General features: G+C 42.3%; 1 protein-coding gene across 1 annotated transcript in view; it reads left to right on the top strand.

Annotated features, from left to right (window-relative positions):
• CUX2 (cut like homeobox 2) overlaps nt 1-25,767 on the top strand; it is a 649,623-nt gene that overhangs the window by 458,638 nt on the left and 165,218 nt on the right. Inside the window, exon 5 of the mRNA XM_089676854.1 lies at nt 20,688-20,828. Within this exon, the coding sequence (XP_089532980.1) occupies nt 20,688-20,828 (141 nt within the window). The remainder of the gene's footprint in view (nt 1-20,687; nt 20,829-25,767) is intronic.

The raw sequence follows: 25,767 nt of genomic DNA, 5'->3' as shown, positions 1-25,767 counted from the left end.
ACATTAACTTCCAATTATTGGCCATTACTGAAGTCTCAGAAGATTAGCACCTGTCTCTACATTCTTGAAAGCATGGAGATGTACTCCTCTCAGCCCTTACCTGTCTATGCATTTATTGTGGATACATGTAGAATCCGCTAAAATAGCTACTAATTCTAGTGAGCTTATTAAAAAAGTCTAGATTTGTAAATTAATTTGTTCGTGTTGTACAATGGTGGTACAGATGGACTCATTAGCATGCACACAACAAATAATTGTAGATGAATTTTTTGCCGGGCTGCCTAATGGGCTCGCTGGGTTAATTATGTCAATGTATAATTACACCAGCCCTGGGAGACATAATGACACACCCTGCTGAGCAGACACTAGCTAATGATGGTGTAATGCTGACAGAGAGAAGACATACTGTTCTGCATGCACCTGCTTACCTCGGCACAAACTGCTTGTGCCCGTGTTTTGTCTTTTGCTTAAATAAACAGACATTACTCAAAACTGGTGTATACAAATACTGTAGTTTAGGAATTAGAAAGGTGTCAGGTGTATGCGAACATGAACACTGAGCACCTTTCTCATGTAATTTTGTTATGCTAGCCCCGTATCTGCGTCAAGTTATAATGGCAATATTGTATCAACAAGGCTTTGTGATTACCTAATATAGCTCCTTCTACATAGTGCTCAGTCTCAATTTTTAAAGTAGTGCTTAGATGACCAAACATTGTACCTGCTGCCATTTCTTTTCCTTTAGCCCTGAGCAAGCTGGTATTATCTTGGCATGTGAGTAATAGATTTTCTATCTGTTTTTAAAAGTTTTTTATTTTTACAAAGCTTTAGAATTTTTTCCCCTATGGGACAATGTACATGTTGTACATGCCCCATGAAGTGCTTCCTAACCCTAATTATCAGTACCCACCTAACCCCTTCTCCTGCCGCAGAAGATTTCACAGCAGCCTTAGATGGAGACGGTTGATTGCTGCTGATTGCCTTGGCTCTGAACACGTTCCCAAAACAGGCAAGAGCAATGCATAAGGAGGGGGAACATGTCAGCCTTTGCATTCCTCTTGCTGTTATTTGTTTAAGGAAAGTTTTCACATCTGAGACAAGCTTCATTTGTGAATGAACCATCTTTTTCAATAGCTTTTATCAACCATGGCAGGATGGGAGGCGGACAAACTGGTAGTCATAGCTGGGGTTAAAAAGCGCTTAGAAACATGGGATAGAGTACTACGTATACTTTGTCCCATAATTGATAGAATTGTAAAATAAAAGTTCTAACGATTGATCTTCTTTAAGCTTGGAGTAGAAGTAGAATATAATGATGTTACTTTGTAGCTTTCCAAACAGTCTAGCCAATATGTTTCTCAGGATTTATATGTCATGTGAAATCTGCACAACAAAATTAATGTGAGGGTACCCCATACAGGTGCGTATTCATTCAAGCTAAAAAAAACAGTTCTCCAAAAAATCTAATTTCCTTTAGGAGGACTGCTTAAAATAATGTACAGCCAGGCTCAAACTGTTGAAAATGTCTGTGGGTCGCGTCAATATATATATATAAAAAAAAAAAATAAATCAAAACCTGGAGTAGACAACCTAACTAGCTATAAAAAACAAAACAAAACAAACTTACTACCAAGCAGCTCCAGATACCATTTGATGTTTCCTACAGTCTAATGTCAGTGCAGAGTTTGTGGTACTTCAAATACTTTCTGATTATTTTCCTCATCTAGCAAATTCACAGGTATTAGACAACAGGCATTTGATGTCTAGGAAGCATCTGTGTTTATCCCTATCCTATAGGATTCTCTCTAATGAAGATCAAGTGAAGTCAGAATTTTTTTTCCTTTTAAAGCCCCTGATAACACCCAAACACATCAGTGAATAGAGCTTGAGAATTGGGTTGACTTTATACTAACCATCAAAGCAGTTCTAGTTGGGCAGGGTTGAAAGTCCAAGAATTCTTTAGGACTTGAAGGCAATATAGACAGCCAAATACTCTAATCTCCGAACAAATTGTTATGTTTAGCAGATAGATAACAGTTTAAGCAATGACATATTGTACCAGTTATTGTTCTTGTCAGATGCTATGGGAATTCCAGAGTTTATAAATTTTATTTCTTACTATATTCTAAATACTATTTTATAATATACTAATGTTCATCTAAGTTCTAGATATGACTGCTTTGTCTCTTCCTAGTAAAAATCCATGATTTATTTGCTTAGATCTAGGTGCTTTCAGAGGGTTCATTCACTCTTTTCCCTTCCATCTGGTATAGCACAGAAATCTGAATGGCTTGATCTTTTGCAATACACTGAATGTTAAAGCATCTTTGTATTTTGGTGTAGGGCCCTTGCCAGTAGTTTAGTATCGTCACAGTCTGATTAGCTGGAAACTGCAACCATAAATATTCCATCCATCTGTGCTGATAAATTCAGTGTGGTAGATTAATATGTTGATACTTTCCATTGACTTTTATTACTCAGCACAAAACACAAATAAATATCAGGAAAATGTGAACAACAATTACTTTGTGATGTTTGTTTAAAATAGATGAAAGTCTGCTACAAGTTATGCTTGAAACATGCATGGAATGTTTGGAAGAAGGAGAGGCAAATGCACCTGAAAGTAATTTTATATGTGTTATGTATAAGAATGGAATGGCTTGTTCTACAAAATTAACTTAATATCTAAGGGTACACAAGCATGGGCTAAGTATTTTAGGGATTACATCTAATATACATACAATCAAAATGTACAAAGATGTTCAAATATGTCATCATGGAAATATTTAGTCAAAATTTCTACATATACAGTACCAGAGGACTGATTGTATATTTAACAGAACCTGGCACTAGAAAATAGTTTTAGGCATGGGATCAAAGCCAGTGCTATTAGACTGAGGATAGACCACACACCTGGTCCATGGTATTTTTTATAAATGTATTTTCATTGGGTTGCCTTAATATATACTGTATATATCATTACATATAATCTTTTCATCTGTTGGCCCTGACATACAGACACAATTACCATAGTGATTAGAATATAGATATCAATTTTGAAAGTGTACAGCCCCCTCTTCCTGCTACACCATTCTAGGCCACATGTCCTCATCATGGGGAGGGTGCCTTGCCAAGGGGGACCCCACTAGCACCTTGTGTCCATGTTAGTGAGGACAAGGATGTCTTCACTAAGACCAGTGGTTGTGGTGGTATTTGGGGGGGTCCTATAAGAATTTGTAAGTCCCCTTCAATTTAAAGGGGCCACCCGATACTGCCCTCCCTATGTGAATGAGTGAATCCATCAACAATCACATCATTCAGTGAAATTTCTTTATATGGTAGCTGAACATCAATATATGTGGGACATCACCCTTACTTCACTGATCCAATATGTTAGTTTCCATATTTAGTCAATAACATCACCTGGGATACATAACCCCTTTGTTTACACTCAGCTAAGAGCCTGAGAGCTGTCATTCACCATGAACAGTTGTTGGGAAAAATTGTGTCTGGTTGTCGTGTTTGTTTGTTTTTTTTAAACAGGCTTCATTAATTGTGATTAATGATGAATTTACATTGTGGGATGAAATTGGATGAACTCCTGCACTCTGTACAAGTCCTCTTTACAAGTCTTTAAAGGGGACTTGTATTGTCTGATGGAGTCCATTGGATTTTCTAGTTCTCATGTTACAAGCTGCCTGCATAAAAAGAAGGGGGGAAGATGCAAGACCACTCACCCAACACAAGGAGTGGGAGCAGCAGTGACCAGTCTTTATCATATCTCTACACAGAGGAAGGATTTGCACTGGATTCCTTCACTAATCTAGAGAAATTCACAAAGCCCACAAAGATTCAAACAAGACTACACATCCCTCTTTTATTTGTAAATACAATACTTTAACCGCTTGCCGCCCTGCCACTGTGTATATACGTGTGCAGGGCGGCAGTGGAGCGCAAAACCACGTTTTAAAACGGGTTCCGCGCTCCCGACACTTTCGCCGGCAGGGGGCGCGCGAGCGCGCTCCCGCCGACCCGTGGGTGACACTATTTGATCCAGGAGGGATCAATCATTAGATTTCAGCCAGTGATTTCTGGCTGAAATCACATGATCGGTCCCTGTCCTATCCTGTCCTGTGTTGACATACACAGGGCAGGATATGATGTCATTCTTCTCTGCCTGGACACATTCCGTTCCAGACAGAGAAGAAGACATCCAAAAAGTGAGTACACAAGCACTACACTACAGTTAGAACACTCTAGGACACATTTAACCCCCTGATCGCCCCCCCCTCCAGTTAACCCTTCACTGCCCTGTCACCAGTGTCACTGATCAGTGAAGCGATTTTTACTGATCAGTGTCGCTGGCGACTTCCGATAGAGTTAGCGCCCCTCCCAGATAGCGCCAGATTGCCCGCCAGTACACCAGTAATCCCGTTTAACCCCTTGATCGCCCCCCCCTCCAGTTAACCCCTTCACTGCCCTGTCACCCAGTGTCACTGATCAGTGAACCAATTTTTACTGATCACTGTATCAGTGTCGCTGGCGACTTCCGATAGAGTTAGCGCCCCTCCCAGATAGCGCCAGTTTGCCCGCCAGTACACCAGTAATCCCGTTTAACCCCTTGATCGCCCCCCCCTCCAGTTAACCCCTTCACTGCCCTGTCACCCAGTGTCACTGATCAGTGAACCAATTTTTACAGATCACTGTATCAGTGTCGCTGGCGACTTCCGATAGAGTTAGCGCCCCTCCCAGATAGCGCCAGATTGCCCGCCAGTAATCCCGTTTAACCCCTTGATCGCCCCCCCCCCCCTCCAGTTAAACCCTTCACTGCCTGTCACCCAGTGTCACTGATCAGTGAACCAATTTTTACTGATCACTGTATCAGTGTCGCTGGCGACTTCCGATAGAGTTAGCGCCCCTCCCAGATAGCGCCAGTTTGCCCGCCAGTACACCAGTAATCCCGTTTAACCCCTTGATCGCCCCCCCCCTCCTCCAGTTAACCCCTTCACTGCCCTGTCACCCAGTGTCACTGATCAGTGAACCAATTTTTACTGATCACTGTATCAATGTCGCTGGCGACTTCCGATAGAGTTAGCGCCCCTCCCAGATAGCGCCAGATTGCCCGCCAGTACACCAGTAATCCCGTTTAACCCCTTGATCGCCCCCCCCTCCAGTTAAACCCTTCACTGCCCTGTCACCCAGTGTCACTGATCAGTGAACCAATTTTTACTGATCACTGTATCAGTGTGGCTGGCGACTTCCGATAGAGTTAGCGCCCCTCCCAGATAGCGCCAGTTTGCCCACCAGTACACCAGTAATCCCGTTTAACCCCTTGATCGCCCCCCCCCCCCAGTTAACCCCTGCACTGCCCTGTCACCAGTGTCACTGATCAGTGAACCAATTTTTACTGATCACTGTATCAGTGTCGCTGGCGACTTCCGATAGAGTTAGCGCCCCTCCCAGATAGCGCCAGATTGCCCGCCAGTACACCAGTAATCCCGTTTAACCCCTTGATCGCCCCCCCCTCCAGTTAACCCCTTCCCTGCCCTGTCACCAGTGTCACTGATCAGTGAACCAATTTTTACTGATCACTGTATCAGTGTCGCTGGCGACTTCCGATAGAGTTAGCGCCCCTCCCAGATAGCGCCAGTTTGCCCGCCAGTACACCAGTAATCCCGTTTAACCCCTTGATCGCCCCCCCCCCCAGTTAACCCCTTCACTGCCCTGTCACCAGTGTCACTGATCAGTGAACCAATTTTTACTGATCACTGTATCAGTGTCGTTGGCGACTTCCGATAGAGTTAGCGCCCCTCCCAGATAGCGCCAGCTTGCCTGCCAGTACACCAGTAATCCCATTTAACCCCTTGATCGCCCCCCCCAGTTAACCCCTTCACTGCCCTGTCACCAGTGTCACTGATCAGTGAACCAATTTTTACTGATCACTGTATCAGTGTCGCTGGCGACTTCCGATAGTGTTAGCGCCCCTCCCAGATAGCGCCAGATTGCCCGCTAGTACACCAGTAATCCCATTTAACCCCTTAATCTCCCCCCCCAGTTAACCTATTCACTGCCCTGTCACCAGTGTCACTGATCAGTGAACCGATTTTTACTGATCACTGTATCAGTGTCGCTGGCGACTTCCGATAGTGTTAGCGCCCCTCCCAGATAGCGCCAGATTGCCCGCCAGTACACCAGTAATCCCGTTTAACCCCTTGATCACCCCCCCCTCCAGTTAACCCCTTCACTGCCCTGTCACCAGTGTCACTGATCAGTGAACCAATTTTTACTGATCACTGTATCAGTGTCGCTGGCGACTTCCGATAGTGTTAGCGCCCCTCCCAGATAGTGCCAGTTTGCCCGCTAGTGCACCAGAAATCCCATTTAACCCCTTGATCGCCCCCCTCCCCCCCCCAGTTAACCCCTTCACTGCCCTGTCACCAGTGTCATTGATTACAGTGAACAGATTTTTACTGATCACTGTATTAGTGTCACTGGTGACTTCCGATAGTGTTAGCGCCCCTCCTAGATAGCGCCAGTTTGCCCGCTAATGCACGGGATTTTTTTTTACCAAAAACATGTAGCAGAATACATTTTGGCTTAAATTTATGACTAACTTTGAGTTTACGATATATTTTTTATAGCTGAAAGTAGAAAATATTGTTTTTTTTTAAAATTTTTGTGGTTTTTTTGTTTATAGCGCAAAAAATAAAAAGCGCACAGGTGATCAAATACCACCAAAAGAAAGCTCTATTTGTGTGAAAAAAAGGACGTAATTTTCGTTTGGGTGCAGCATTGCATGACCGCGCAATTATCATTTGAGTTAGTGCAGCGCTGTATAGCAAAAAAAGGCATAAATTACAGTATCTATACCAGGCATGTCCAAAGTCCGGCCCGCGGGCCAATTGCGGCCCACGTTCCGGACTGAAACGGCCCCACAGGTGAGCTACCCAAATATATAACTTACGGCCCCCGGTAGTGATTCCTTGAAAGCTACTGAGGACTCCAGCGATCTCTTGACATCATCAGCTGGCGCAGGAAGGAGAGCCCAAATCTCGCGACGTCCGAGATCTCGTGAGATTTGGGCTTTCCTTCTCTGTGTGCCGGCTGATGACGTCAATTCCCGCTCGACAGATCCCTGGATTCCCCTGTGGCGTTCGCAGAATCACTAGTGGAGGGCCGTAAGTTATATATTGGGCAGCTCATCTGTGGGGTCCGGAACGTGGGCCGAGGGATCCCAGGTGGTGCGCAGGGAATTACTACTGGGGCTACCATTTACCATTATTTACTGTGTCTGCAGTCTCTGGTCATCTCCTGTACTGTCCGCAGTCTCTGGTCATCTCCTGTACTGTGTCCGCAGTCTCTGGTCATCTCCTGTACTGTGTCCGCAGTCTCTGGTCATCTCCTGTACTGTGTCCGCAGTCTCTGGTCATCTCCTGTACTGTGTCCGCAGTCTCTGGTCATCTCCTGTACTGTGTCCGCAGTCTCTGGTCATCTCCTGTACTGTGTCCGCAGTCTCTGGTCATCTCCTGTACTGTGTCCGCAGTCTCTGGTCATCTCCTGTACTGTGTCCGCAGTCTCTGGTCATCTCCTGTACTGTGTCCGCAGTCTCTGGTCATCTCCTGTACTGTGTCCGCAGTCTCAGGTCATCTCCTGTACTGTGTCCGCAGTCTCTGGTCATCTCCTGTACTGTGTCCGCAGTCTCTGGTCATCTCCTGTACTGTGTCCGCAGTCTCTGGTCATCTCCTGTACTGTGTCCGCAGTCTCTGGTCATCCCCTGTACTGTGTCCGCAGTCTCTGGTCATCCCCTGTACTGTGTCCGCAGTCTCTGGTCATCCCCTGTACTGTGTCCGCAGTCTCTGGTCATCCCCTGTACTGTGTCCGCAGTCTCTGGTCATCCCCTGTACTGTGTCCGCAGTCTCTGGTCATCCCCTGTACTGTGTCCGCAGTCTCTGGTCATCCCCTGTACTGTGTCCGCAGTCTCTGGTCATCTCCTGTACTGTGTCCGCAGTCTCTGGTCATCTCCTGTACTGTGTCCGCAGTCTCTGGTCATCTCCTGTACTGTGTCCGCAGTCTCTGGTCATCTCCTGTACTGTGTCCGCAGTCTCTGGTCATCTCCTGTACTGTGTCCGCAGTCTCTGGTCATCTCCTGTACTGTGTCCGCAGTCTCTGGTCATCTCCTGTACTGTGTCCGCAGTCTCTGGTCATCTCCTGTACTGTGTCCGCAGTCTCTGGTCATCTCCTGTACTGTGTCCGCAGACTCTGGTCATCTCCTGTACTGTGTCCGCAGTCTCTGGTCATCTCCTGTACTGTGTCCGCAGTCTCTGGTCATCTCCTGTACTGTGTCCGCAGTCTCTGGTCATCTCCTGTACTGTGTCCGCAGTCTCTGGTCATCTCCTGTACTGTGTCCGCAGACTCTGGTCATCTCCTGTACTATGTCCGCAGACTCTGGTCATCTCCTGTACTGTGTCCGCAGACTCTGGTCATCCCCTGTACTGTGTCCGCAGTCTCTGGTCATCTCCTGTACTATGTCTGCAGTCCATTGGTTCAGAATTTTTTTTTCCTGTTTTTCGCCTCTAAAACCTAGGTGCGTCTTATGGTCAGGTGCGTCTTATGGAGCGAAAAATACGGTATCAATTTGGGCTATAATGGATTGGTGCTCAGGATCGCTTGACGTCATCAGACAGTGCAAGGAGCAACAAAGCCCAAATCTCGCGACCTGCGAGATTTGGGCTTTCCTTCTCCCTGTGCTGGCAGAGTGATTTAACACCTGTTTAGATTTGTCATCCAAGTCACAAAATGAAAAGTATGCCGTTTTCAATAAACTTTTGCATAAAATAGTTCATTTGCATTTAATGTTAATGGTTCATCAGAATGTCGGGCAAAATGGTCGGCCCTCACACATGTTCACTTCATCAAATCTGGCACTCTTCCGAAAAAGTTTGGACACCCCTGATCTATACCATAGTTTGTAGACGCTATAACTTTCACACAAAGCAATCAATATACACTTATTGGGATTTTTTTTACCAAAAACATGTAGCAGAATACATTTTGGCTTAAATTTATGACTAACTTTGAGTTTACGATATATTTTTTATAGCTGAAAGTAGAAAATATTGTTTTTTTTCAAAATTTTTGTGGTTTTTTTGTTTATAGCGCAAAAAATAAAAAGCGCACAGGTGATCAAATACCACCAAAAGAAAGCTCTATTTGTGTGAAAAAAAGGACGTAAATTTCGTTTGGGTACAGCATTGCATGACCGTGCAATTATCATTTGAATTAGTGCAGCGCTGTATAGCAAAAAAAGGCATAAATTACAGCATCTATACGATAGTTTGTAGACGCTATAACTTTCACACAAAGCAATCAATATACACTTATTGGGATTTTTTTTACCAAAAACATGTAGCAGAATACATTTTGGCTTAAATTTATGACTAACTTTGAGTTTACGATATATTTTTTATAGCTGAAAGTAGAAAATATTGTTTTTTTTCAAAATTTTTGTGGTTTTTTTTGTTTATAGCGCAAAAAATAAAAAGCACACAGGTGATCAAATACCACCAAAAGAAAGCTCTATTTGTGTGAAAAAAAGGACGTAAATTTTGTTTGGGTACAGCATTGCATGACCGCGCAATTATCATTTGAATTAGTGCAGCGCCAAACAGCAAAAAAAGGCCTGGTCATTAAGGGGGGTAAATCCTCTGGGGCTCAAGTGGTTAAAATAGTATTCTCTCATTCTGATTGCAGATTCACGGACTTTGACACAAACTCTTGCAAGAGTTACTTGCATATAATGTATGTTAAATAGGAGGACCATGTTTTGAAAAATTTTGATGTGAAACTGTGTTGTTGATGGAAAGCCTCCAGCTTTTCCAACATCATCAGTATGTGTAGCATTTGTGATAGTTCTGTGGGTGGCTGGAGTTGTTGTCTAGTATATCATTATGAACTTGTTACTTTTATAGGGTGTTTCGCCAAAATATAATGTAAAAACAAATCAACATGTAAAAAGGAAAAATATTAAAAAAAAAAGTAATTCATAAGCTCAAATAATTATATAAGAATTTGTCCCTTTAAGAACAAATACCATACAATATAATGTAATTCACTGATTAAATCCACGTCTGTGTATTTCTTCCACCAAATAAAGGATAAAGACACCACTGTGTTATCCAGCTACCATCAATGCACACTCACCAACTCCCAAGCTTGTATTTGTATTGTATTTCATGCAATGGCATGTCTTCAGGTTACTCTACCATGTTAGTGTCCCCTGAAGACACCTGTTTCCCGTTTCCGGGACCAGCAGTGCACTCCTATTGTGCAATTAATGAAGGTATCCATGAAAAGCATGTTAGGATTTAGGTTTAGAAAGAATGGAGGTGATCTTGAAGAGCCCACAAAACTATTTATCAGGACCTGGATCTGAACCTGCAACCTCTGCTGTGTCTAGCAGTGTCTTTTCTTGCTGAGCCACCTGAGATGCTGGACAATGAGCTGCCTGATTCCTTAGAGAACCTTAGTTTGTGTCTTGGTTATCTTTAACCTTGAAGCCTTTGCTCCTCCCATGAACTTCCTATTTTGCACTTTCTTTTTGCCAGATTATTGTGCTCTCATCAGCCAATAGTTTGCTCTTGTCACTCCTGCTGCCATCCATTTCCTTGCTACCACTAGTTACCTTTGGTTTATTCCTCAGCTTGATTTTGCTTGATCCCAACCTACAACCACTTGTTACTGACCTTCCGCTTGTTTACTGACTACACTTCTGCTTGATCTGTACCTGCTTTATCTGTTACTGGACCCTGGCTTGCACACCTCCTGGTGAGGCGATTCTGAGGACTGCGACCTGGTACTAACACACAGTAAAACCCATCTCTACCATCAGGAGCTCTGGTGAATACCAGCTAGTGCTTAGACCCAACACCTCGGGTGAGCCTATGTCATCAGCCAGGGTGACCTGCTTGTTTAGCTATCCTGCTGGCCAGTGGAAGCCTCTCTACTGCAATAGCTACTGGTCTCCAAGCCTGACCGTAACACTATTTGTGTTTTTAATGTTGGGTTCACATAATGATGGGTATTTCCCATCTTGTCTCTGGAGGGTATTTCCTATCCAGTCTGTATATGATATTAACATATAGAAGTGAGATGATATCACGGTTATTATATAATTTGAGTGGTCAGCAGTAGACACATGTCCTTATTAATTTGGTAGTCTTTAAGCTTAGAGGAATGTTCATCATTTAGAATTATAAAATATGTCTAATTAACACCTGTCTGTTAAATAGTTTCTGACGGGCTTGTGGTGTAGATGAAGTTAATGAAACAATCACATCTTTTTAGTAGGCAAGACCTCATCTCTCAATAGGTGAGGTAACAACCCAGAGGTGATTAGGCAAGGGGTTAAAGTTCACCCCACATCCATATCCACACATCCACATCTATAAAACTGTGTGAAAAATTAACATTGCTTTCATCTGGGAGAGTGTAAAGACACACTGTTTACAGATTTCCAGTGTTTACCAAATATTAGGATAACACAGTACTGCCCAAACTGTAAAGTTAGTTATGGTTTTTATCTTTATTTAACTACTTGCCGTCCGGCCGCTGTATATAAACGGCCGGACGGTGGCAGTCCAGGGGCGGGTTGTCGTTCATAAACGGCGCCCGCCATTTTGGACTGTGCTCGCTCCCTGGGAGCACGCAGAACTGCGATCCGGTGCATCTGCCTCCGGAACACAGTGGAACACCAATCGCCGGACGGGACCTCTGTGCGAAGTTCGATCATGTGCTCACTGATTGGCCAATCAGTGATCACATGCAGAGTAGTAAGCAAGATGTCACTTCTGACATCATTGCTTACTACGTGTGAAATCTGTGAATGATCACAGAGCTCACATGGTACAACGCTATTCACAACAGCCTTGTACCATATGACAAGCTGTGACCAATCACAGCTCACACCGTATTTCTCAATGGCTGCAAGAATGCAGCCAGAGAGAAGAAGAAATGATTGCTTTTACAGCCTTTACGGGTGTACAAGCAATCAGTGTAAAAAAAAAAAGAAATCTTCATCACCCCCCACAAGTAGTACAGTGTCGCCATGGTAACACTGTACTGTTAAAGTGCCAGTATGTAAAAAAAAAAAGATAAAAAAAATTTAAAAAATGATAATTTTTGGTTATAAACTAATTTGGGTTATTTTTTTTAATAAAAAGATAACTGAATACATTTTGGCCAAGATTTATGATGAAATATTATTTATTTGCAAAATTTTATAAGTAAAACACTTTTTCAAAATTTTTGGACTTTTTCATTTATATAGCAAAAAAAAAATCCCAGTGGTGAATAAATACCACCAAAATAAAGCTTTGTCTCAAAAAAATGCTAAAAAATTCATATGGGTACAGTGTTGCATGACTGCGCAATCATCATTCAAAGTGTGATAGTGCTGAAAGCTGAAAATTGGTCTGGACAGGAAGGGGGTAAAAGTGTCCAGACTTGAAGTGGTTAAAGGACAAGTTCACCTTTTGTAACATGTACACTCATATTCAGGGTGTAGCATGTTACGAAAGGACTGGACCCTGATCCCCTGTTGTGACAGCTAGTGGGGGATCTCCCCCCCCCCCCACTAGCTGTCACGATTAAAAAAATACACGGCACTCATTCACAGTATTCTTTGATTGGGAAAATGACAAGTATCGATAGCCTTTGCGGCTGTCAGCTTGTAGTTCTCAATGAGCACTGTGGTTGTTCATTGATTCTTCCTGTCAGTGTATATCTGGTTGCCCATACGAGGTTCGAGCACACAGATACACTGACAGGTTCGCAGGAGTCCTGCATGGCACAAGCAATCTGCTGATTGCTGGTGCAATGCTTTCCAGGCTCCCAAAACAAAAAATGGTAAATGTACATTTTTTTTTACCTACAAAAAATGGGCATTTATTATTTTTTGTTAAGAGGTGAACTTATCCTGGATATACAGGTTAGTCTTTTTTTGTTCAGCTGCCAGGCTGAATGAAAAAAATGACTGTATTCTCCCATCCACACAAGCAAAGTGGATGGAGGAATCATTCCTGCTGTGACATTGTAATATGACAGTGGGGACTCTGCTGTGAGAATACACTGATCAATGGCTGCAGACGCTGATAAATTAAATTTCCAGGGTGGCCATTAGAAAGATGTCAGTCTAACAATAGACTTCCGTTGAACAGGGAGGGCCATACACATTGAAATTCATTTGATCCCTGCTGAACCGGCTGAATTTCACTCCATCTGTACCTACCTTTACTTATAGACTTATTTCAGTAAAAATAACATTTCAAATAAACACTGAAGAAGGGTTGTGTAATAAACTTCAATAAAAACATTTTCTGGGTGTACATAAACAGTTAGATATAATTAGACACAGAAGAAGAACTGCAGTTAGGTAGTGTTGTCAGGCACTGGTGGGGGGTTTAAGAAATCTAAGCACAAAGGTCAATGAATTACAATCAGCTGCGCTGTTTTCAAGTATCTTCCCCATTGATGGTGGGAGGACTCCTTGTTGGTTGTGGGGAGCCTAACTGTCCACCAGACACTCAGTAGTATTGGCCAAAGAAGGAGGCCACATCCAGTGACTTGATGAAGTGGTCTGTGTCCTCTGGATCCATTAATTTCACTTTTAGGTGCAAAAATCTTGAGGATAGCTGGGTATTGTAAGAAGAACTTAATCCTCTTACCCACCAAGGCCTTGCAGACTGAAATAAATGATCTATGCATTTTGAAGACTTCCCTTAAAAAGCCAAGGAACAGTATTATTTTATGGTCATCTACAAAAAGGTGTTTCTTTGCCTTTTTAGAACAATGAATGCAGGCTTTATCAGTGTAATCTGGATGTGGTGGGCTGATCCTGTCTGCTCATTAGGCTTCAACAGGTTCTGGTAGGCCTAGCACAGCAAAGGCAACATGAGCACAGAGTCTGTGCAGCTCAGGCATTCCCAGAAATTCAGGTATTCCCGCAAGGCATAAGTAATTTCTCCATGACCTGTTTTCAAGGTCCTCTTCTTTATTAATTAATGAAGCTTGTCTTTTGTGAAGAGCTGATTTTGGCAAGAGTCTGTGGTGTCTAGCGATCTATTTAAATGCTTTTCCAGGCTCATAGGCATCCACAACCTTCATTCTGAGGGCCTTGGAGAGCTCTTTTGATTTAGCATGATGACCCACACACACCAATAGCAAAGAGAAAAGAATAGTGTTCTTCTATACCTTTTAGTCAAGCCAGTGTTTATTGGGAAAAGACAAAATATCTCCCAAAAGGCTTAGCTGTACAATAATAGGAATCAAAATTGAGGAAAACAAAATGTAGATATATAGTCGACTACCTTCCATTTACAAAAATGAGTTATTTTAAATGCTGCCAAAAGCTACTTTGGAAACTGGAATGCTGTGTTACTGTAGTAGATTAGAAGGTAACAGTAGATTAGATGATAAATGCTGTTGTCAATCACAGAAATGGGGGGGGGGGGCTTGGGAGTGACCACGCATGAGTGCCCCCAGAGCAAGCAGCTTGCTCTGGGGGCACCTGGCAGGGGGAAGGTTCAGGTTAGTATAACATGTTTGTTATTTTAATTAAGAAAAAACAAAGATTTACAACCACTTTAAATAAAACAGGTTTTTCTTTTATTCTCCCTAAGGCCTCATGCACACTGGTTTAGCCCTGGTGCATGGGGATGCAGCATTTAGGTGCAGGTGGAAAGCTCACCATCCAACACTATTGCCAGAAGCCTGTCATACTCTATGAGGGGCTGACTACTACTGCAGACAGACAGAACTGGATGTGTACCAAGTGATACAATGTAAGGAAATCTGGCACTCAGCAGGGGAAACAGACAGTCCACAATAATATAAGAAAGTCTCTACATGGGTATTCCAGGGCTATAATCCAGAGGCTGCTGCTGTATAGAGGTAGAAGAGACTCTGAAAACAAGTATAAGGGGAGAAGCAATGCAAATCTGAGTGTAGCATAATGGATTTATTTCTGACAAGCAACAAATTGCACACTTTCAAGATGGTTCTCCTATGGCCTGAAGAAAGAACACACATGCTCCGAACACGTTCCACGCCCACTGCTACGGACCTGACATGCTGACATCACGCCCGTGGCCCACAGAGCCTCTGGACCATCCAGGAAGTGCTGGAAGCCACCAGCACCACCGAGAATCCTTCTACCAATGTCTCCCAGCGTGCAGCGGTCATGGCCAGTGGGACCTACAGCAGATAGCGGCTTTCTTTGATGAGCGTCTGTTTTTACTTCTTATTTTGTAAGTGTGCAATTAGTTGCTTGTCAGAAATAAATCCATTGTGCTACACTCAGATTGGTGCTGCTTCTCTCCTTATACTCATGTGCACCAAGTGATACTTTTGTTTATTTATTTTAATGAATTTCAGTATGTGCCCAGGAAGGAATACCAGCAGCTTGCATTCCAGGCATTCCTTTACATTAAATGGAAGTTCTGCTCGGTGCACTGTCCAGCTACAGTAGCAGTCAGCCTCTCTTGGAGCTTGACAGGCTGCTGGTAGATCTGCTGGTTGCCTAAACATTTGAGCCTCATGCACTACGGTCAAATGCTCAGTGTGTGTGTGCGGCCTAGTGAGGTCCTAATCACTGACATCTAATCTGGAACACCTGATTCTAATTTAATGGATTTGAAGTGGTGGTGGAGGTATATTTTTAATGTGATAAATCTGCATTTCTGTTCATTTAGATTATAAGAATGAACACACCATATCATTTTCATGTGTCATTTGCTCAAGTATATCACTTTTATCTGTAGGCACTGTTTCAATGACAATTCTGTGTTTGCCTGTTCAAATATGTTATAAAAAGACAACTATTTCCAGGGAGTATGCATACTTTTTCACATGATTGTATGCACACCCAAAAGTATCTGAATTGGCAACAATTAACGTCTTCCATTTTTCCCATGAAACATTTGCTGCATGTTAGATGACCATAAGGGATAAGTTATTAAAATATTAACTAAGGAGAGGCTGTTTATATAGCAAAATACATGTTTACTTAAGTGATCATAAAGACTAAAAAAAGTTATTTTTTAAATTAAAAAAAAAAATTTATACTTACCTGCTCGGGGCAATGGTATTACACAGAGTAGCCCTGAACCTCCTCTTCTGGGTCTTCTGGGTTCCTCTGCTGGTGCTCTAGGCTCCTCCTCTTCTGTGTGTGCCATCATAGCAAGCCGCAAGTCCATAATCACACAGCGCTGCTTAGCCCCAACCCCCTGCTCCCTTCTCACAGGATTTGATTGACTGCAGCAGGAGCTAATGGTTCCAGTTGCTGCCTCTGAGCCCTGTGAGAAGAGAGAGAGCAGTGCTGCTGCTGTCAGGCACAGCATTGAATTGAGATAGAATTCAGGTTAGTATTTGGGATGGGGGGGGGGATCATGGAAGGTTTATTACCTTTTAAGGCTAAGTTCACTTTTTGGGCAGGATTTCAGTTTTCATAATAAATTGAATCCTTTTGTGATCTGTGTTGTGTATTTTCAGCACCTCATTCAAATCACACTGTCCTTGCGATCTGCAGCAGGTGTCAGTGCAATCTTAACGACACCCAAAATGCAGGTTGCAAACGCAGTGCTTTTGCCTCCACCAGATCGCATGGTCCAAGACGACCATGAGGTCCGGTTGTAGTGTGGTGCCAAAATTAGTGTGTGCAGGACTTTGGTGCGATGCGACTTGAGCCCATTCAGAATGAATCGCATATGAATTGAAAAGGAATGAGGTACGATTCATATGCGGTTCATGGTGTGAACCGAGACTAAGTGAACTGTCTTTTACTTTTTTAGTAAAAATAATCGTTTGATATATCAGCTTATCACTGTATTTAAAATTTAAAAAAATAAATAAATCATCAAGACTTTTGAGCTTTTATATGATGGCAGTGGTGCCCTGAAATCACCTACCCATGTGCCTTGCAAAAGAGTTAAAATTGTCTGTTATAAAATATCTGATGAATAATTATGTATTACTAGTACAGCCCATGCTGTATTCTGCAGTTTGGATTGGTGTAGAATAGTACAAACAACAATCATTCCCATTTATTGTTATTTATATGCATGCTGCCTTTCTAGTGCGGTTTGTTCATTCATTTCTACTGGTGTAAAAGCTGTACATTAATTTACCTTGATGACAGATCTGGTGTTCTGTCTGTGAATAACTAGCTCTTAGGGAAAGGGGGTGTTATTTAATAGCCAGATGTCAGCGCTAGCCCAACAGGGGGTGATTTTTATGGCCATCCTACCATCTGATGACCATTTAATTATAATTAGAAGTAAGTGTGTACATCCTGCAATCATGTAGAGTTTGGTAAAGATCATTCTGATACTGCTGTTTGATGTAAGACTATAATAAATCATTTCTTTGGATACACAGAGGGTCAGCTGGCCCTGGAATAGCTATCAGACTGCTCAAATGAGTCATATAGTCTACTCTGTTGAGGCTTATTTTTCTTGTCCTTTTAAAGTGTAACCTTTTTTACTGGGGAGCAGAAGTAATCATTGCGCACAATGGTGTTACATTCACTGTACAGTAAAGGGTCAAATGCTTGCCTACAAGTACTAGATTTAAGATGATAAAACGGCACACTACATCATTGCAAACTGTGATGGCTGTAAAAGAACAAGTGGTAATGGAAGTGTATTTCCACTTTTGCAGTCAAATTTGAGAAAACCCCACTATATATTTGTTATGTGTTCTCATTTACATGACATACTTTTTTTTTATTTCTTTCCTCTTTTAGATGTTTCTTAGGAGAAGGTGTCATGGCAGTCATTAAGTTCAGAGTGAGTCTGTCCTAATAGAAAGGCTTAGGACAGGCTGAGTTTCTTCTCATTAACATATGACGCAGCAGGCAGGCTTCTAAGTTTTAACTCTTTGTTAGAACAGGCAGTGTCCAAATATATTTTACAACTGACAATGAGATCTGACAACACAGTACATACAGGGTTCATTATTTTATTGTGAAGTACTTATATAGTGTCAACAATTTACACAGCATATATATATATATATATTCATTGTACATTGTCACCAGTCCCTGTCCTTGAGAAGCTTACAATCTGAGGTCCCTAACTCACATTTACACATACAGTACATATACTAGGACCAGTTTGGAAATCGTGTCAAAACATAGCTCCCTAGCCACCTCATAAAAAAAGAAACAAAGTGAACTAAGTAGGATTTTTAGTGCTGGGAATATCAGAAAACAGCATTCAAAATGTTATGTGGCAATTTTTAAATATTTTTTAAAGCAGAACCTAAAGTCTACAATACTTACCTCTGCTCTATTAGTCCAACACCCACAAGGTCCCTCACCAGCAATGGCATCTTATCTTTGACTTCTTCCAGCTGCCAGTCTTCAGCCATCTTGCTTGGCCTCTCACACATGTGCAGGAGTCCAGTCATCCTAGCACACAGGCACTGTGCTGGGTATGTAAACTGAGATCTGCATATACACCTAAGTGTACACATTATTGAAGGCTGCGAGCAGGCAATGTCTCTTCTTCTATTAAATACACTTACATGCCTGCTTGTAGCTTTTATTAACCACTTGCAGCCCACCCACAGTGCATTTACTGCAAGTGGACAGCACACCCAGACACTGCAACGTACCCGTACATTGCGGTGAACTTCCTGGTTTTCAGGTACGCATGGGTGTACACCCCGGGTTGACCTGTGCTGTGCTTAGACACAGCACGAATTTGTCAGCAGGTTTCAGCCAATGATTTTGGCTCTATACCTGCTGATTGGCTGTGGCCAATCACAGCACAGAGTTCTGTGTTTACAAACACAGACAACGATTTGGCTTTTTCTTCTCCCTGAAATAAACTCTGAGTTAGGCAGAAAAAGCACCCAGATTTGTAAGTAAAACCAGCACAAATTACACTTGTTACACAGTAAACCCCTTGACTGCTTAATGATAAGCCCTTCCCAGCCAGTGTCATTAGTACAATATCCAGTATTATAACTGTATTAGTGTCACTAGCGATGTCACTGTCATTTAGTCAGTTGGTGTCCCTCCCAGCCAGTGTCAGTTGGTGCCAGATTGCCAGCCACACTATCATAGTCACACTATAAGTCACTGATCACTGCCATTACTAGTATAGCATCTATAGCTGCCTAAATTCCTGTATGTATACCATAGTTTGTAGATGCTATAGGTTTCACACAAAGCAATTAATATACACTGATTGGGACTTTTTTTTGTTACCAAAGACATTTAGCAGAATACATTTTGGCCTAAATGTGTGAAGAAATGTGATTTTATTGGATATGTTTTATAACACAAAGTAGACAATATCTTTTGTTTTCTAAATTTTTGGTCTTTTTTGCTTATATAATAAAAAATAAAAACCCCAGTGGCAAATACAGCAAAAGAAAGGTCTATTTGTGTGAAGAAGTGCTGAATAGCAAAAAATTCCCTGCTCATGAAGGGAGTAAAACCTTCCAAGAGTGAGTAAATGCATGTATTTTTGCTTGCATTTATTTTTTTAAATTTAGACTTTAGTTATGCTTTAGGCCTCATTTAGACGTGCGGTTTGGGGTGGTAAAAATGCATGGTTGAACTGCAAACTGCAGAGAGTAAGCCTGCCAAATATGACCAATTCAAGCAAAAAGGGAAGTGCTGCAAAAACCCTGCAGCATTGTGACCTGCAGCACATTTGTTGGCAAAAATGGGGTTAAAACAGAGCGGATCACTCTTCAAAGGAGCAGTGGATTTAGATGCACATCTAAATCTGCCCTTAATTCATACTATATGAATGAGAACAAGTAACAAATATAAAGTTGGCTTTATCCCAGTTTGGCTGCAAAAGTTGAAACACACTTTAAGGTTCTAGAAAAACCAGAATGTTCATTAACACAATATTCCAACTGCACAGATTTACTTACAAAATATATTTTTTCCTCATTTAGTTTTTGTTATTTTTTCTGACCTTGATTCTCTATCTTGGGAGTCAGGTGGCAGAGGCTACCACAAGAAAATTGTTGACCTGTTAATCTCACACAGTCACTCAGTTACTGAGTTTACATAACAGTGTTAACATGTATGTTCAGCCAAAATGTATTTTTTCAGGTTTAGATAGAGCGGGAAAAGGGTTAGAACTGTTGGGGTTTTAGGCTATCTGGAGCTTCATTAGAGAAATGTACCCCCATGTACTGACAGTGGTTTCCCTAGAAAAAGTAAGTGAGTAAATACCTGCAACAGGACAGCAATAAAAATATTAACAGAGGTTCCAGCCTTTCCATATTCTACTAAATGGAAAAAAATATTTATTTCTGTCTATGTTGCTGTTAGAGATTTACCATTAATACCAGTTTGATGAAACTGCTTTGATCTGGACAGTAAGTGAAGCTTGAAGCACAGAAAGCAGCATGAATGTCTATGGAATTTCTCACTGAAATGTATAGGTTACCCTATGTGCAAAGTGTGACAACACACAAAGCATGTGCATGAAGCCTGACGCACTATGGTAGTGTGAAAGAAGACTAAATATTTATTGAAATAATACAATAACAACTTTCCTGTAGCTCCTTTGTGGATTACAAAATCCGAGCACAAGATTATATGGAGACAAATGTCACTAACATCATTTCATGTTTTTAATTAGTATTTCTTTGTATTCTTCCAGATCCAGCCCCTCTGTTGGAGGCAATACGTGGATTGGAAGACCGATTACAGCAACTCCAGTGTGTGGATCCCGACAATAAAACAGTGAAAGAGATCAGTCGACATTGGAAGAAGTACTCTGAGTTCTATACCACCGGGAAAGGTAATATATTCCCAGAAGAAGTAAAAGCACTTTACAATAAGCTCCATTTATGTTTGTACCTATTAGAATTCTGAAGAAATAATGTGCGTGTTTCCTGTACCACATTCAAAATGCACTGCAGTTGCGATCTGCAGCAGGTGTCAATGTTAACGAAACCCCAAATGCAGGTCACAAAACGCAGTGTGTTTGCCTGCTCCGGATCACATGGTACAAAAGTACCATGTGATCTGGTTGCAGTGTGTTTCCAAAATGTATACACTATATATGGTGTGGTGCAGTGCAATTAAATCCCACCACACTGAACCGCATGTGAATCGCACAGGAATTCGCAGCAGGGAAGTCAATTTCAGAGTCTTTGTTGTTCTCTTTGAGAATTAATACCTCCAGATTAAAAGTACCTAGAGAGGTTTGTGATGGCTTGTTTTAAATTTGGTTGTAGGCTCCCCATAAATCCTTTCTGGTAAATATCCATGCCCCCTAAATCTGGCTGAAGAGTTCAGTAATTTAGAGGGAGTGGAATCATAACCTTTTTCAATCCTTGGTTGTCTATATAAGGTCTTAGGAAACCCATCGCTGTGATGGAAGTGGAAAGGCAGATGAAACCATTCTCTAGATTTTCCTGGATGTACACCTTAATTTCTTAAGTCTCAGGTTTGGACAAAGTAGGACTCTTCTTCTAGGGGAAGTGTATCTGGCATGAGGTCAATACAACAATGGTACAGATGGTGTGGAAGAAGAACTGAGACGTTTTTAAATTAAATGTCACTGAAGTCTGCATAACAAGGTTGGAGAGCAGAAGTGGATTGGTTGGCAAGGATCTTAGTGAGGTTCAGGCAGTTCTGAAAGTATGTGTGGGACCAAGATGTGATTTCTCCCAAGGTGCAATCTATGTGTGTAAGCCAAAGATAACCCAGGATGTGAGGGTAAGCAGGAGAGGCCATCAAGTAGAAGCTGTGAGTGACCTGGCCCAAGAACAGAGAAGTGTCTACTGCAATAACAGAAAAAAAGACATTGCAAGGTGACTAGAGGGATCTGGAGATGTAGCACAAGATCATTATCAATCAAATTGCTGTCAAAATAATAGTCTCTGAAGGATTGTGTAAGGACTCAATGGTAAACTGAACAGGAGCAAGTAGTTTGTTTTGAGTTGGGTCTGGCACAATATTGTCTAGAGGGCAGATCCAGACTTCTCTAGACTTTGCCACCGCAGTATAGGCAGAGTTCCTATGATCTTCTGGTGGCTTCAACCTGCATAGCTTTCTCCTGAGATTGAACAGAGGGTCCCAGAACATCCTGTGGAAGGGACACTGATGGTGGACTAGAAGATAAGGGTGCAAATCTTTTTGAATGTCTTTCCAGTAGATGATTGTCCTCCGTAAAGGCTAAGTACATGGCATCCTCTAATGTCTTGAGTTAATGCACCAGGGAAACCTTTGTGAAATCCTCAAACTCTAGCCTAGCCTAAACTTACTTCTCAAAGCTGAGTCATTACACCCAGAGTGGGGTGCCCAGAGGTGGAATTCAGAGCAGTATTGTTCCACCGGGTACCTCTCTTGCTGAAAGGTCTAATATTAGACTCTGCTGTGTGGGTGTGGTTAGGGTCATCACATAAGAAAATTAATACATAAAATAACAAACTCAATATAAGATATAAATTCTTAAAAAAATAGAAAAAAATCTTGCTGCCAATAACAAGAAATAAAGTACTCAAGTGCAGAATACATATCATTAAATACATAAAATAATTCATGTAAAAGTTCATGTAACGTCCATAAATTCCAGGTGCCAAACAGTGCTGTAAAATATTTTGATGCTGTAATGCACATCCAAGTGTGTCAGCACTGCCATTCTAAATGCTATAATACACCTCCATGTGTATCTCCACCACCAGCCGTGTTCACTGCTTACCAGAAGTTGTTAACCTCAAGATTATAAGAGGTTCATAAAGCATGAGGGAAAAGCTCTCCCTAGTCTCAGCAGCTGCAATCTGGCTCACACAATCACAGCAGAAGCAGCCCTGGCTCCCCACTCGATGGCTCTCACAATAGCTCCAAATCCTCAATGCATCGCCATCCAGGAGTTCATGTGTAACTCAAAAGAATAATAAACATACTCCATGGCCGAGCATCATCCAAATTACAGGATTTATTTTAAAAATGTTACTCACAAACATTTCCCTGTACCAGGCATTAACAAACAGCAGCGCTGCCTGACCAGTAGCATACACAATAACATCATGAATAGGCTCCGCCCAACACATTTCATGTCAGAACACGTCTTGAGTGTCTTCCTGTGTTCTGACAGCAAGGATGAAATATGGACATAGCATGTCAGTTTGTACATCGGCCTCTGCCACATCCATCACATACCACCAGTCAGTATACTTTGTTTTTGCTTGTGATAATGCAATGCTTGCCCCAGTACCATAGGTCTGAGAATATAGCTGGCAAATGTAACTTCACTAATAGCAGTCCAGGTTCCCTTAAGGCAAGGAGTGCTATATTCTCTAGACAAGAGGCACAAAGGACTGAACAAGGATATAGGAAAGAGTACCCATGTTCTTCAGAAATATCAGACATGGACTATTGCTCCGCAGGCATGAAGCCAGTAGCTGAATCCAGAAGCAGGCAGCAGGAACCCGCTAAGTTCCAAGACAGGTAAACTGCAGTCAGGATCAAGGTTAAGTGTGCACTACAGGGCCCATGTAGAAAGGATGTAAGAATGCTTCCCAAGGGTGTGATAGAGCTGGCCAATAGGACTGAGGAGACATTTCTGGCAAAATAAAGCCTGTTGCCTGCCAACAGATGCTCCAGAGCAGAGACATGTGGGGAGGCAGAGACATGCATGGAAAAGGGGTGCACAGAACCAACAGTGTGCAAGACACGCCTAACACCTTCAATACAGGAGTGTGCAAAACACTCCTAACACCTTCAATACAGGAGTGTGCAAGACAAGCCTTACACCTTCAATACAGGAGTGTGCAAGACACACCTAACACCTTCAATACAGGAGTGTGCAAGACAAGCCTAACACCTTCAATACAGGAGTGTGCAAAACACGCCTTACACCTTCAATACAGGAGTGTGCAAGACAAGCCTTACACCTTCAATACAGGAGTGTGCAAGACAAGCCTTACACCTTCAATACAGGAGTGTGCAAGACACACCTAACACCTTCAATACAGGAGTGTGCAAAACACAACTAACACCTTCAATACAGCAGTGTGCAAGACACACCTAACACCTTCAATACAGGAGTGTGCAAGACAAGCCTAACACCTTCAATACAGGAGTGTGCAAAACACTCCTAACACCTTCAATACAGGAGTGTGCAAAACACAACTAACACCTTCAATACAGCAGTGTGCAAGACAAGCCTAACACCTTCAATACAGGAGTGTGCAAGACACAACTAACACCTTCAATACAGGAGTGTGCAAAACACTCCTAACACTTTCAATACAGGAGTGTGCAAAACAAGCCTAACACCTTCAATACAGGAGTGTGCAAGACAAGCCTAACACCTTCAATACAGGAGTGTGCAAGACAAGCCTAACACCTTCAATACAAGAGTGTGCAAAACACTCCTAACACCTTCAATACAGGAGTGTGCAAAACACAACTAACACCTTCAATACAGCAGTGTGCAAGACAAGCCTAACACCTTCAATACAGGAGTGTGCAAGACACAACTAACACCTTCAATACAGGAGTGTGCAAAACACTCCTAACACTTTCAATACAGGAGTGTGCAAGACAAGCCTAACACCTTCAATACAGGAGTGTGCAAAACACTCTTAACACCTTCAATACAGGAGTGTGCAAGACAAGCCTAACACCTTCAATACAGGAGTGTGCAAAAGACGCCTAACACCTTCAATACAGGAGTGTGCAAAACACGCCTAACACCTTCAATACAGGAGTGTGCAAAACACTCCTATCACCTTCAATACAGGAGTGTGCAAGACACTCCTAACACCTTCAATACAGGAGTGTGCAAGACAAGCCTAACACCTTCAATACAGGAGTGTGCAAGACAAGCCTAACACCTTCAATACAGGAGTGTGCAAAACACTCCTAACACCTTCAATACAGGAGTGTGCAAGACAAGCCTAACACCTTCAATACAGGAGTGTGCAAGACAAGCCTAACACCTTCAATACAGGAGTGTGCAAAACACTCCTAACACCTTCAATACAGGAGTGTGCAAAACACTCCTAACACCTTCAATACAGCAGTGTGCAAGACAAGCCTAACACCTTCAATACAGGAGTGTGCAAGACACAACTAACACCTTCAATACAGCAGTGTGCAAGACAAGCCTAACACCTTCAATACAGGAGTGTGCAAGACAAGCCTAACACCTTCAATACAGGAGTGTGCAAGACACAACTAACACCTTCAATACAGGAGTGTGCAAAACACTCCTAACACTTTCAATACAGGAGTGTGCAAGACAAGCCTAACACCTTCAATACAGGAGTGTGCAAAACACTCCTAACACCTTCAATACAGGAGTGTGCAAAACAAGCCTAACACCTTCAATACAGGAGTGTGCAAGACACACCTAACACCTTCAATACAGGAGTGTGCAAGACACTCCTAACACCTTCAATACAGGAGTGTGCAAAACACTCCTAACACCTTCAATACAGGAGTGTGCAAGACACGCCTAACACCTTCAATACAGGAGTGTGCAGGACACACCTAACACCTTCAATACAGGAGTGTGCAGGACACACCTAACACCTTCAATACAGGAGTGTGCAAGACAAGCCTAACACCTTCAATACAGGAGTGTGCAAGACACTCCTAACACCTTCAATACAGGAGTGTGCAAAACACTCCTAACACCTTCAATACAGGAGTGTGCAAGACAAGCCTAACACCTTCAATACAGGAGTGTGCAAGACACTCCTAACACCTTCAATACAGGAGTG

Source organism: Staurois parvus, unplaced genomic scaffold, assembly GCF_062004578.1.
Source record: "Staurois parvus isolate SC_StPar_1 unplaced genomic scaffold, SC_StPar_1.0 ptg000014l, whole genome shotgun sequence".
Classification (NCBI taxonomy): Eukaryota; Metazoa; Chordata; class Amphibia; order Anura; family Ranidae; genus Staurois; species Staurois parvus.
This window is presented reverse-complemented; position numbering and strand designations above follow the sequence as displayed.